We start from the raw sequence: 13,657 nt of genomic DNA on the forward strand, positions 1-13,657 counted from the left end.
ACATCAAAGTGTAGTTTGTAATTTGCATGTTTATGTATTTCAGTTTATTAATTTCAAAAAAGAAATATGCAAAATTATTTTTCTGTGTGTGTTTAATATGTAATTTATCTTTATCATAGATTTTTTTAATAGCTTGTATAACATCAATATCATATTAGTTACACTATTTGACTAACTTAGACATAATCTATAAATAGTTTCACAGGTAATTCTATATCTTGCCAAATGAGGTTCTGACATAGGCATTTTAAGTAATAAATATTAATACATTCATTTCACTTTTGGCTGGTCAGATGGCTACTAGCATGGAATTCATAAAGCTATATAGCAATAGCAAGCTTCACCTTTTTGAAGAATAACTGAGGTGTCAACACCACCATTCATAACCATGTGCATGACTGTTTTTACATTTCCTTCTGTTTATGGCTCATTACTCTAAGTCTGTGCATTACAGAAAGTCTATAAAGGATAAGGGCATTTGTAGTATAATTTGTTACTGTCAAGTTATTAATAAACATACTTAGACAAGTTCTGAACTACACTTGTATAAATGTGCTGTGTATGTTGTAGAATTATAATAAACTTATTTAATATGGAAATAATCGGCAAATAGTGATGACACAATCCTCTTCCATCAATTAAATAATTGTTCATCTTCATTAATAGTTTTTAATTCAAAAAAAGGTGAACCTAAAAATTACCACTATCTTTGTTTATTTTGAGAAAAGAGAACATGGGTTTATTAAACTCTAGAATCGTGAAACAATGCTGCTGATATAAACCCCATAGACTCATATTTCTTGAATCTTAAGAATTCAAAATTTCTGGGATTGCAATAATTCCTATTAACTAGCATTGTAGGTCCATAAGTGTCAATAACTGCTGATTAACTAAAGCAATGTTGTCAGATAATGTTGAGAGAAATGCAGCAGTTATCAGTACACAAGGTACAATTTCTTTTATACCATCATGAGTCAGTGATTAATACTAACTTCTAATCAGAGAATGTACGTATTTCCAGCTGAACTAGAGATTAACTTGGCTATAAGTGTACTTGATTAGATATATTTTTCTTACATTTCTACTTATAAATTCTATAATGTATTACTTTAATGATGAGTATTTTTGTATTACTTGTTACATAAATTATGCAAATATAGTAACTTTAATTTATAATTAATTATAACACTGTTGCCAAATAATGCAAGTAGAAAGCACATCTTCTAAATATTTGTTTGTTTTTAACTTTTTAAATGCAATAAAACTTAAGTCGAAAAAATATGGCACATCTAAATATTTAAAGATTTGTTGGTTTAGAGTGTAACCTCAGTTTAGTAAAGCTCATCTCATGCATATATTTATAGTTGAAGAAATTGGCCTTTGATAAAAACAAACATTATATTTTATTTGATATAAACATTTGTATGCTACAAACTAAAACAGCATTTGTAGAATTCTCTAAACTATTCCCTGAAAATGTATTTTAGTAGTTTGTTTTCTTGGAATACCAAAGTTTAATTGAAATATTTGTTTTAACAACATTTTCTCATTAGAAATGCCACGGTTGAATGTATTGTATAGTCAGTAAAAAAAACAAACATCCAGAATCTTTAGTGAGTTTTGTTGAACTCAGTAAAACTCTTCTCCTTCTCATAGATGATGGGTATAAATCTGATTAGTGGTTCAATTCCTGAATTATTGCATTGTTAGGTCAACCAAAGTGCAAGAACAAAAAGTTGGCTGTTAGGTCTGCAATTTCTCTTTCTTACAGTCAGCATTTGAAGAAAGGAGGGTTAGGAACACAATTTATAAAAGCAAGAAAGATTGGCAGCTGATGCTTGTATTCCTTTTTTTATTATTATTCAAAATTAATGACAGTGGTATCCATAGTAGCTATGCAATAATAAAGACAGGATGAAAAAGTTTGGTGACAGTGGGAATCAAGTCATGAATCTATTGCTAACTATCCCCACTTGAATCATTAAAGCTGAGAAAACGTGAAATAAAAAACAAAATGCAAGACCAAAATTAGGTAAAGCATAGATAGTTCATCATCTAGTTTTGTATTTTAACAAATGTTTCAATTATTCAGTTCACTAACCCTAATTGATCTAATCACTGCTAAACAGGTAACAAATAGAGTGAAATTTCTGTACTTCACTTGTGTATTTATAACAGAGTTACATAAAAGAAGTTGATTGGAAACTTTTGTTCACAAACATTATCTTGTAAGGATTTAGATAAGACATAAAAAGTTTTCTTTCAAAAATATACATTTTGTTAAACAATAAATAACTTAATCAGTAGTTTGATTTTCATGTTTAATATTTATAAACAAAACTTTTCAGTGCTTTTATAGTGGTATATATTGTAATAACATACATATAGAAATACATTTATCATGCAAGGAATGTAGGAAATTGATCACCATCAAAGGCAGTCAGTTACATAAAAATTATATAAATGGATAACTGCAACAGTGGGACATAAAAGGTTTTAAGGATATTCTGTTTCAACATTATCCATCAAATATAGCTAATGATTCAGTCAACTTGCTACAATGTTAAAAAGCAGCTGGGAATGAAATTTACAATCTCAATGACACTGTTATGTGTACATGGCCTAAACAGCTAGATCAGAAACTCTTAGGATTTGGATAAAAGTATCTTTAATGTTGAACTACTGACCAAAGGGAAAACAGCATGCCTTTAATACATGCTACCATAAGGGCTTTATCTAGCTCTTGAAATCAAGTAGCAGAATTGATTGTTACATTTCTATAATTGCTGAAAGTTTAGAATTTGTCCCCTGATAATATGCTTTAAACCCTGGACCCCATGATCTGCAGCTGGACAATCTAAACATTATTCCACACATGGCTGAAAGGGATGCAACATGGATTTTAAATCCACAGCACTTCGTCATACTACCATTTACTGTCTGACCAGTTGTTATGGTAACAATTAAGTAAACAATAGAGTACTTGGTTGGTTAATCTTGTATCCCAAGTTGGCCTACCATTCATCATTCATGCTTGTTTGTAGATTTGGTAACAACTGTACAACACCAGTAACAAAGTTTATGAGGTCAGATAACATTGTAAGATTCATAATCTAAATTGAACATAAGATTCATACACAATTTTAAAATCAAAGTTAAAAGTATCTTTGAAAAAAATGTGTATGTCTGTTTTTATAAATATCATAACAATCTTGGACAACATGGTAAATGTTTGTACGTTTGGGTTGTTTCACATTATAATTTTACAAAAAGAAAAATCCTTCAAAGGCAGCCCTTATAATTCAAATACTTCTCAAGCTTTTTTGTAAACTTGTCTAATTTTACTGCCTCTGCATCATCTGAATGCATCCCAGTTCAAAGGCCAACCATCCTGTTAGAAAAATAACATTCTTAGCTGAAGATGACCTCTACCCTGCCAAAATTGTAGCTATGTTTTCTGTTCTTGCTATTCTCACTGTTAGATATGAATAAAAGATGATGTAATAACTCTATCAATTCCCTTTACAATTTTCAACATCTCAATCAGATCTATCCTCACGCTTCTTTTTTCAAGAGAGAACAACTTGAAATTTGAGCACCTCCATCCCAAGCACCATTTTAGTAAACCTTTTCTGAACCCTTTCCAACAATTTGATGTCTTTCTTAGTGTAATGAGCCCAAGACATAATATAATATTCCAAATGTTACCAGTGACATTTACAATGATGTTATAACCTTTTTAGACCTGTGTTCAATGTTGCTATAGATACAACCTGAAATCTTATTTGCCCTGGCACTAGCAAGTGTGCTGTTTGGATGGCTTTAGAAAATGATTAAGTATTACTCCAAGAATCCTTTCTGTCATAACATTGTTAAGGTTATTCTCATCCAAATTATAATTCAAGCTATTACAATCCACATCCATTTTCTTGCATTAGTTGTAATTAAATTCCATCTGCCATTTACTTGCCCAACTCACTAAATGATCTAAATCCTTTTGTAAATTAGCAGCATCCTCTTCACAGCTAGCAACTTCCAAGATCTTAGTATCATCTGCAAATTTAAATAATTTATTGACTATTGCTTCATCTGTCATTGATGTAAATCTAAAACAGCAAATATCCTAAGGCTGATCCATGAGGTATTATTCACTTGTGACATTAATTCAGTTTGACTGAATTCCATTTGTAACAACCCTTTGCTTTATTCCATCTGGCCACTCCTCTATCCAATTTGCTAACTTATCCTCTACACTTATAAGAGACATTTTTTTACAAGCTTTGTGTGTGTGTGTGTGTACTTTTACAACAAATACAGGCTAATACATAAATAACATTATATAAATTACAACTAGATCTAGAATGTATGAAATGTTTTCTTACAAATAGGACGTAATATATGTAATATAACTTTTCCTATAAATAAAATAAAATACCTTCATTTTTTCTCTTTTTTTTCTGTGATTGAAGATATCTTATAAATGTTTAGGTTGTCTTTGTGATCATGTGATTTTTTTTTTCAAACTTAGCTTTTAGTTTTATCTGAAATTCTTTATAATTCTTTTTGATATCATAAATATTAATTTCTCCATAGTTGTGTTATCATAAAAGGAATAACTTGGTCTTTTTTATATTATTATTATTGCTTCCTCTTTAATGTTAGCTAGCTTAAAACATCTCTGTTACACTTTGTGTAAAATGATGCTTCCTGAGGCAGGACTTTCATTTTATCAGTCTGAGTTGTTGAACTTCCAGGTCAGAAACATTTAAAAAAATTGAGATAGACAAAGTGGAATATTTAATTTATTGTATTGGATGATTACAATAAAGATCTAAATAATGGTGTGAATTATTAGGTTGGTAATATAAATCCATTTTGATCTCACCATCTTTTTTAAATCTATACATCTAAAAATGATAAACCTAAGTTACTCATTTCTGAAGTGAACTTTGTTAGTTAATTTGATTCATATTGCCAGAAAATACTTGAAAATCATAGGATTTGGGTACAATAGTAGAAAACAATTATCTAGTAGAAACTTTATCTAATTTTGCTTCAGTAATTAATATAAGATCCTTCAAAATATAATAAATTATTGAACATTTAAATTTTTAAAATATCCAATCAATAAACTGGCATAAGTTGGAGTCACTTTTTGTTACCACTGATTGATGTTCCAGAGATTTGATGTATATTGCTTTTATAAATAAAATAAAATTGCATAAAATAAGGTTTAAACTTTCAACTATCAGTTTTGTCTTATTAAAACTTGGATATGGTAAATCTGAGTATTAATCTAACTAATACTCAGTAGCTTTTGAACCATATTGATATTTGGATAAAGTGAAACAACATCTAATGATATTAAAAGAATGTTTTATTCAATTTTCTGTGGTAAGCAGTTGATAAAATCAATATCATCTCTTATATAATTTTGTACTTTGGATTTGTGCAGTTTTAAAATCATATCCATAATATAGCTTAGTGGCTCAATCACCTGTTTTCTTTTTATCATCTATTATTGGTCTTCCGGAAATATTTTACAAAGTTTCTCTTAACTTTTTTCACGTTGATTTAAATGAAGTAGTCATAAATATATAAAAGCATAAAATACTGGTTTTGTATCATGCGGATACCCTTCAGTTTCACAATAAAGATTTCTAAACATACGTATTAAAAAAGAAACAAAAAACGGAATACTTGGGAAGTGGTTCAGATAGTAGAAAAACTTAAGGGATTAAAAATGTTTGTAAGATCATCTTTATTTTATAAACATAACCAATAATCACCTGTCACTGTCAAAAGTTGACCTGTTGGAAGTGTTTTAGTTTCTAGAATAATATTCTAATATTGCATTTTAGTTATAACTTGTAGTGAAATTTAAATCTGTTGTTCATTTTAAAAGACTGTGTAATGACATTGATATTTTTTTGTATTTTAAGCTGTTTGGGTACAACAATCCTGTAACAGTGCAAGTCTTTATTGGAACAGACCAAGGGAAGGCATTTCCTCACCTTTTCTATCAGGCCAGCAAAGTTTTTGGTAAAAGTTCTACTCCTTGTTCTGAAAGAAAGATTGAAGGTACAAGTGTTTTGGAGATTGAGATGAGTCCAGATAAAGATATGACTATTAGGTAAGTTAATACTTTATTTATTGAATAATTGCTGCTGTTAACCTTTTGTTTTTTCAGTCTTCGTAATAATGAATAAAGTTGTGGGAGCTTGAGATACAAGGGAACAAATAAGAGATTTATAAAGTTGCAGTAGGCTATCTGAAGCATGTGATGACACTTCCAAATTAAAGTAATTTATTATCCAATTAACCATTAGATCTTATGATAATGTTTACAATTTCTTCCTCCAACATCAGTAGTTCATGAGCCAGATTTTAGTACAATAAAACAAAGATTAAAGTTAATAAAATTAGTAATATATTAGGAAAAATAAATAAATGTTTAAAATTCAACAGTTCAGTAATTATTAAATTTTCTTCCAAAAGGTCTTGATATAAGGAATCTTTATCTAATGTTGATCAAGTAGTGTCTGCAGTTGTAACTATCTTCTTGAACAAGATTTTGTACAATAAGTTGTTAATTTTGTGCTGTAGGAATTGATTTGAAATCAAAATGATTAGTTATTACATTTCTTTTTAAATTTAGTAAAGAGTTAATTCTTAAATTAGGCTATTCTCTCCTTTCATTTTGGTTTGTTACAATTGCACACTTCTTTTACAGCTGTGATTGTGTTGGGATTCTTAAAGAAAGGAATGTTGATGTTGAACACCGCTTAGCCCTACTTGGTGGAAGTCATCGCAGTAAAAAAAGAAGTACACGCTGTCGTATTGTGTTTAGGGTGAAAATTCCCCAAAATAATGGGGCATGGGAAATACTTCAAGTGGCATCGGCTCCTATATTGTGCAGTAAGAATTTTTTTTTCTTATATCAAATTTTGAAAAGTGAGTAACCTTATTTAATGAAAAACACAGTACTAAGAGAAAAGCATTTTATTAATTGAATATTTGAGTGTAACAAAAAAAGTAAATTCTTTAAAGATAACTTTATCATAAGTAGGGATATTGAGGTGATGTGTTGTTTTCACCTTCATTACAATATCATAAAGCAAAAATCTTTGGAAAATAAACAACTCAGTTTATAAATAAAATTTAAATGGTTTATTTACAGCTCAGCCACCTGGTGTTCCTGAAGTATCCAAAAAGTCTTTGTCCGAATGTCCTATTGATGGAAAAATGGAGCTTTTTATCATTGGAAAGAATTTTCTCAAAGATACAAAAGTTCTGTTTCGTGAAGTTGAAGGTACACAGAAACTTTTTTTTTTAAGAGTCAACATATACAAGTTTTTAAATTATTTGAAATGTGTAAATTTGGGTTTGAGTGTAAGAAATTTAGTTTGTCTAATACCTTTGATATGTATGTTCACAAGACATTACCATAAAAATATGTAAATCTGTGTTCAGTATTTATAGATGCATGGCAAGTTAGGCTTAAAAGCTACACAAGAGGTGTTGGGTAATTGTATAATGCAAGTCTGCAAAGCACAGTTACTCAGTTACCCTTTCACAACAGGCTGAGTATAATATACATGACCGCATCTACACATTTGCACAGTTTAAGTATTTGCACTATAACTTTTGATACTGCATTGTCTCTTCACAAAATTTTGTAGACTTTTAGTAAAAATAAGTATTTTGTATACAAAAAAAAATATTTTTAATGAAATATTTTTACTAAAGATTCCTTTGTGAAAATAGTCTATTTTGTTATTAGTCCAAGTGCAAACTGGGTTTCACGTTATGATTAAAAAAACTATTCTTTGTCCCAAAAACCTCAAATATTATTTGCATAATCTCTAAAACATCTGAAGTAAATTTCAAACATTTGTTTTCAGTAAAACTTTATATTTTGTTATTTTCTATACCCTGTGTCTTTTATTTATTCACTTAAAATTGGAACACTCCATATGGTGCATTTTTGGAACACACCAAATTAATTACTAAATTTTGATTGGTTGATAATTTATTTCTTCAGCAAAGAGGTTTACCAACCTCATGAATATCATAAAAAAAAAAAGAAATAAATATAAATTGTTTTTTCTTGCTAGTATTACCACATTATAACACTAAGATACAAATATCTAGTCTGAGAGGCTCAAGTCCCATAATGCTATATATTTACAGATATATTTATTATTTTTTAGTATACTGACTTTCCAGTCATGCCTAGCTAACAATACATAACCTGCATTGACATGGTGCACGTTCTCTCGTTATGTATTCAGTAATGTAAAACTGACCTTTAGTCTTTCTTCTCTTGGCTGTGTTGTAGTGAACTAGTATTTTATAATGTTCAGTCACATTTCAATTATTATACATTATAAATACATGTATACAGATTATTGGTATTTAGAAATAAATTATTAAACTTATTTTTCTTAAAATATAGAACAATAAATCAAGAAGTAAAGCAAACAATTATCTCTTCTCACTATGACCTTTGTACTCGGTTGTTGCTGGATATAAGTTGTTAAGCCTTTTTAAATTTTGTACATGGAGAATAACCAAAAACTTGTAAATAACTACACTGATACATTACAATTCCACTATAATTTATTAAACTTAGTAACTAAGGTTTTTTTAGATTTTATAAAATATGAAACTTCAAGCAAACTAAAAACATAACTAACCTCTTTAAAACTTGGATTGAAAGAAGACGTAAGCCTTTTCAAAGATTAAAATGATATGGGCAAAATTATTGGGAACATTCTAAGCTGTTGATTGGTTATTTGCATGTCACATACTGTTGTAAGAGTATAAAAGGGACCATTTTAAAAAGGAAAGAGTTGAATGGGGTCACCATTTTCAGTGCATAAGCCATATCTCAGCAAAATAAAAAGATGTGTTCTTATTTTATATTCTAGCTTCTTAATATCAGTAATTTGAGTTTCTAATTTCAAAATTATAGACTTAGTATTTTGACTTGCAAACATCTAATTTTGAACAGCACTGCAATCAACATACCACGATTCACTAAAATTTGTATGTTGGTGTGTTCTTTTAATATTTACTTTAATATTATATATGAGTTAATTTCTTTTTTAAAAGTTTGAATTATAATTTACAATTAGATTCTAAACTTGTTGACATAAATTTATAAAATAGTAGTTCAATAAAATTTTGAATACAAGTCAACAAATGTGATGACATTGCCTTTGAATCCTGACATGCATTGAAAGGGGTAATACATATTTAAGGAACATAAAAGATTAAGTAAATTACAAAATATTAATGGAATAATATTTTTTGTATTATACAGGTAATCTAATTTGGTGTCTAGCTAGTTGTTGTATTGTCCACTGTTAGCATTTTTCATGGTATCAGCCCATTTGAAATTTGGATCAGACTAGACGCTAACCAAAAAAGTGTTTAACAGTATGCTTTCAGATCTAGTTTCCTAACCTGACTGTTGGCTCTTGAAAGGTTTTGAGATATTTTTTTATTTTTTTCTTGATCAATTTACAAACTCTAAATTTGCTATTTTGTTAAATCAATATTTTGAACAGGTCAAAGTGTGCATGTTCCAACTTAGCAGAAAACTGTGATCAAATTTGAAATAACTTAAGTATCATAGTATACAAATAAACATGGTACTAAAACATAGTTAGTAAATGAAATGTTAGTATATAAATCAGGGGTGGGCAACTTATTTTTCATAGTGGCTACAACTGTGACTAATTAAAACAACATTGGCCACACTGATAAAAAAAAAAAAATTGTTAGTGTAATAAAAATAATTGCATTTCAACTAACTTTCAGTGTGAAAAATGATGGAGGTTTTCATTAACAAGATTTGTGAAATTTGGCTTAATACCTATGTGCTCAATGAACATCTTGGCTCTGCCTCTAAATTTGTCAGTAAACTGAGATTTGTACCTAGACTTGAGAAAATCTAGCTTAGAAAATGTTGACTCTCACACCCATGTGAATCCAAACATGGAAAATAATTTTGAAATTACTATCTTTAAATTTGGAAGACTCATTTATCAGAATAGTGAGTCACATCTTTCTGATAGAACATTTTTGTTTACTTTTTATGTGTTTTATATTTTGCAAGGTAGGCATCTCATCTTTAAATCCACACTTATCCATAGACAAAAAAAGATGTAATTTCCTAACTGAAATTTCCTAAGTCAAATTGAAATAAATCATGCAAAATTTCAAATATCAATTTAAAATTTTTGAATTTGGAGAAATGTTATTCAAATTTTTGAGATAGATTGTTGATCCAGTTTACATCATTAGCATCAGAGAAATCATAGTCCTTATTATTTTGTAGAAAACTATTCAACTTTGCAAATTGTGTCAAATCATTCTTTTGTAGTTGTTCTTCAAGGAGGTTCAGCTTCAATTGAAATTCATAAATAGATTGTGATTGCTCACTTATTTTATCTCTTTCTTGAGGCTTCATATTCAAATTATTCAAGTGAGCCATCATGTCACACAGAAAAGTGCAAATCACACTGCCATGCCAAACTTTCAATTTCAGGGAAATTTTCAGTCTTATATTTTTCAACAAGATATTCTTTTATTTGAGGAAATATGGAAACAAATTGCTCCAAGATTTTTCTTCTACTTAACCATCTTACATTTGCAAAATCTGTAGGATCATCAAAAGTAAGTCACTGCTCTTCTTCAGGCTCAACAAACTGTCGATGGATGAGATGTCCATCAAATTTTTCAATTCATCACTTTCAGACATCTGAGCACATAAATTTTCCTGATGCAAAATACAATGGAAAGATGCCAATGTGGATTTCACATTATTTTCAATTAAATGCTGCTTCAAAAGAGAAGCAAATCCTAATTTCACCCCAGTCATGGTGAGAGTACTGTCTGTGACAGAAACCAGGTTTTTAAAATTCAGATTGAATTTTTTTGGCATTTCAAGAAAATTTTCAAAGATGTTTTTACCACATGTTTGATCTCATAACTCACAAAGGCCATGCATTTGTTCCCTGGCTTGAAGATCTAAAGTTACATATCAAACCCAAAATATCAACTGTGCAGTGTCACTGACATCTGTTGACTCATCTAGTGCTAAAGAAAAATAGAAATAGTCATTTAGTTGTTCAAGCAAATGATTTTCTATGTCTTTCTCCAACTCTAACATTCTGCAGACAATTGTTTTTCGACTTAATTGCAAATTATTTACCTTTCGAAGAATATCATCTTTTATTTTTAAATTATAATTCTCCAACAGAGTTTCAGTGAGCACAATCAATATTTCTTTTACTAGTTCAGCATCAGAAAATGATTGTTTTAACTAGAATCAAAGTCTACTTTATAGCTAGCTAACATAACTAGGTCTATTGATGATAAAAATCTTTTCAGACCTACCTTTAGTTCATGAAATTGTGCTTTCAGATGGCTGATTTCGTTCATATGATTTTTGCTATCAACTGGAAATTTTACATCAGATTCGTTGTGAAAACTGTTGGTGTTGCTCAAGGTTGTATACTTTATTATTCCTAAAATCTTTGTTACACAAAAGACACTGGCTTATTTTTTTTCTTCAATCACTGCAAATTTCAACTCCTAACTTTTATTAAATTATCGTTTCATGTTTTTCCAGTCATGCGCCATTCTCTTTTTGGCAATAATGCCAGAATCAATTAAACTGTCTTTATTTTTTGTGTTCACCATCTGGATTCTTTCATTTTCAAATTATCCTCTTATCCATATTGTGGGATTAAAAACAAAATATATTTAAACACTTGAACAATAAAAAATGTTTGCAAGCTCATGCAGAACAATGCACACTTGATAACAAACATCTAAACCACACTGACGTTACAAAACGGAGTCTGTAGCAGTGATGAAGCACGCAACATTAGTGATGACGTGAGGCAGTGCAGTTACTGATTACCAAATATGCATTTAAAAAAATATTAAAAAGTTAATTCCTGAACTCTAGCTGGCCAAAATTGTGCTATCCACTGGCCACATGTGGCCAGTGGCCTTGGAGTTGCACACCCCTGATGTAAATGTTAAGTTCTTAATTTTGTAGGGAATTGTTTGAAAGAATTCTCAGTCTACCCACATATGAGAATTTTGACATTTGCTCTCTAAGTCATTCGCTTTATCTAATTTACCACCCATCTGAGAAGTCTGAAATTTAATGTTCTTAGTATAATATCAATATTACTCAGGCAAAGCATAAGTTTTGTAACCTTCAATCTTATTTGTTTATAGACCCATAAACTAGAAAATAAGACCAACTTGCCACTCACCTGTTTCATGTCATCTTTCACAAATTGCCAGTTGTTCTTTTCAAACATTTTTATACCATATAGTACATAACCAATAGAAAGCCAAAGTTTTAATCTATCAGATAACATATGTTTTTTTGCACCTAGAATTGTATGTGACCTCCATTTTCAAATTGTACTTTTATAAAAATCATTGACAAGCATAGCTGAATTTAGAAAACCAGAAAAACTTTGACAGTTATAGAACATTGTTTGTTATGTGCATGTTATTTGTTGTTATTAGAAATTTTCTTAGATGCATTATTTAATCCAACAAAAGTTTATTGCAGTAGTACCATAGGTATTTTTTAAAAAAGTAGGCATTAGTGTCAATGGCAGTAAGAAAAAGACGACCAAGGTAAGTACTATAACTCTTATTTTTCATATTTATTCTTTTTGTTTTTATAAAAGTAATTAAAATGTAAAAATTAGAAACCTTTTTGGTAAGATAATGAAAAATAATAAACATTCTTCATGAGGTATGCTCAAGCTACATGTTCTCCAAGTGATTTGCATCTTAAGTGATGAGATTATTACTTAGACATGATTCAGAGGGTAATGAAACAATAAAAGTATAGAGAGATGTATACTGTTAAGAGCTTTAAGCAATTTAAGGTAAACTGTACTTGTTACAATTTGCAGTCACTCTAAACAGAAGAAAGGAACAATTTATATTTATTTTATATTTTTAATGATGGTTGTAGGGTCATTCAAATAGACTAAATGTGTTTTTAATTTTAACAAGAAGTTCACTTTGCACTAAGAGCAGTCAACATTTTGACTCTATATATTCACAGATAATCTTTAGTAAAAATTCTTATTAAATAAGAAAAATTGACTTTTTTTGTATGCAAAAGAACTGTAATGTTTACTTAAAGCTTGTAAAATGTTATGAAGACAACACAAAATATTAAAGTTATCATATCACCATGGAGTCAAGAACTTAGTTGAATCAGCTGTACCAATAATAAAAGTTAATATATATTTTCAGCATTAAAAAATGTTAAAACAAAAGGAAATACATTTTATTTTGAATTCTGTGTGTGTTTGAATTAGTGATAGCAGTTTGTGATGTCAGTGTTAATACTTGTGTTTAGTAAATTTCCAATACTTTCAGAATTTTTTTTGGGCTAACTGTTATATAATAACGGAAAAATAAAACAGTAGTTTACTATCTGGTGTTACAAGTTTTTGTTTTTTCTTTTTTCGCATGGATCTTTTATACACAATTTTACAAGCTATTAATAAGAGTGTCAGATTGACTTTACTGTCAAGGATTAAGTCTTCCCATAGGAGTCAGATGATGTAATTACCTCAGTCAGCTGACCTTGTAACCA

General features: G+C 29.3%; 1 protein-coding gene across 4 annotated transcripts in view; it reads left to right on the top strand.

Annotated features, from left to right (window-relative positions):
- The window catches only part of LOC143230940 (uncharacterized), an 85,892-nt gene that overhangs the window by 41,588 nt on the left and 30,647 nt on the right, over positions 1–13,657 (top strand). For all 4 annotated transcript variants that reach the window (XM_076465279.1, XM_076465278.1, XM_076465277.1 and 1 more), the window contains 3 exons: positions 5,943–6,133; positions 6,734–6,918; positions 7,181–7,312. In XM_076465279.1, coding sequence (XP_076321394.1) covers positions 5,943–6,133; positions 6,734–6,918; positions 7,181–7,312 — 508 coding nt within the window. The remainder of the gene's footprint in view (positions 1–5,942; positions 6,134–6,733; positions 6,919–7,180; positions 7,313–13,657) is intronic.

The sequence above is a fragment of the Tachypleus tridentatus genome, chromosome 10, assembly GCF_004210375.1.
Source record: "Tachypleus tridentatus isolate NWPU-2018 chromosome 10, ASM421037v1, whole genome shotgun sequence".
NCBI classification, from domain to species: domain Eukaryota; kingdom Metazoa; phylum Arthropoda; class Merostomata; order Xiphosura; family Limulidae; genus Tachypleus; species Tachypleus tridentatus.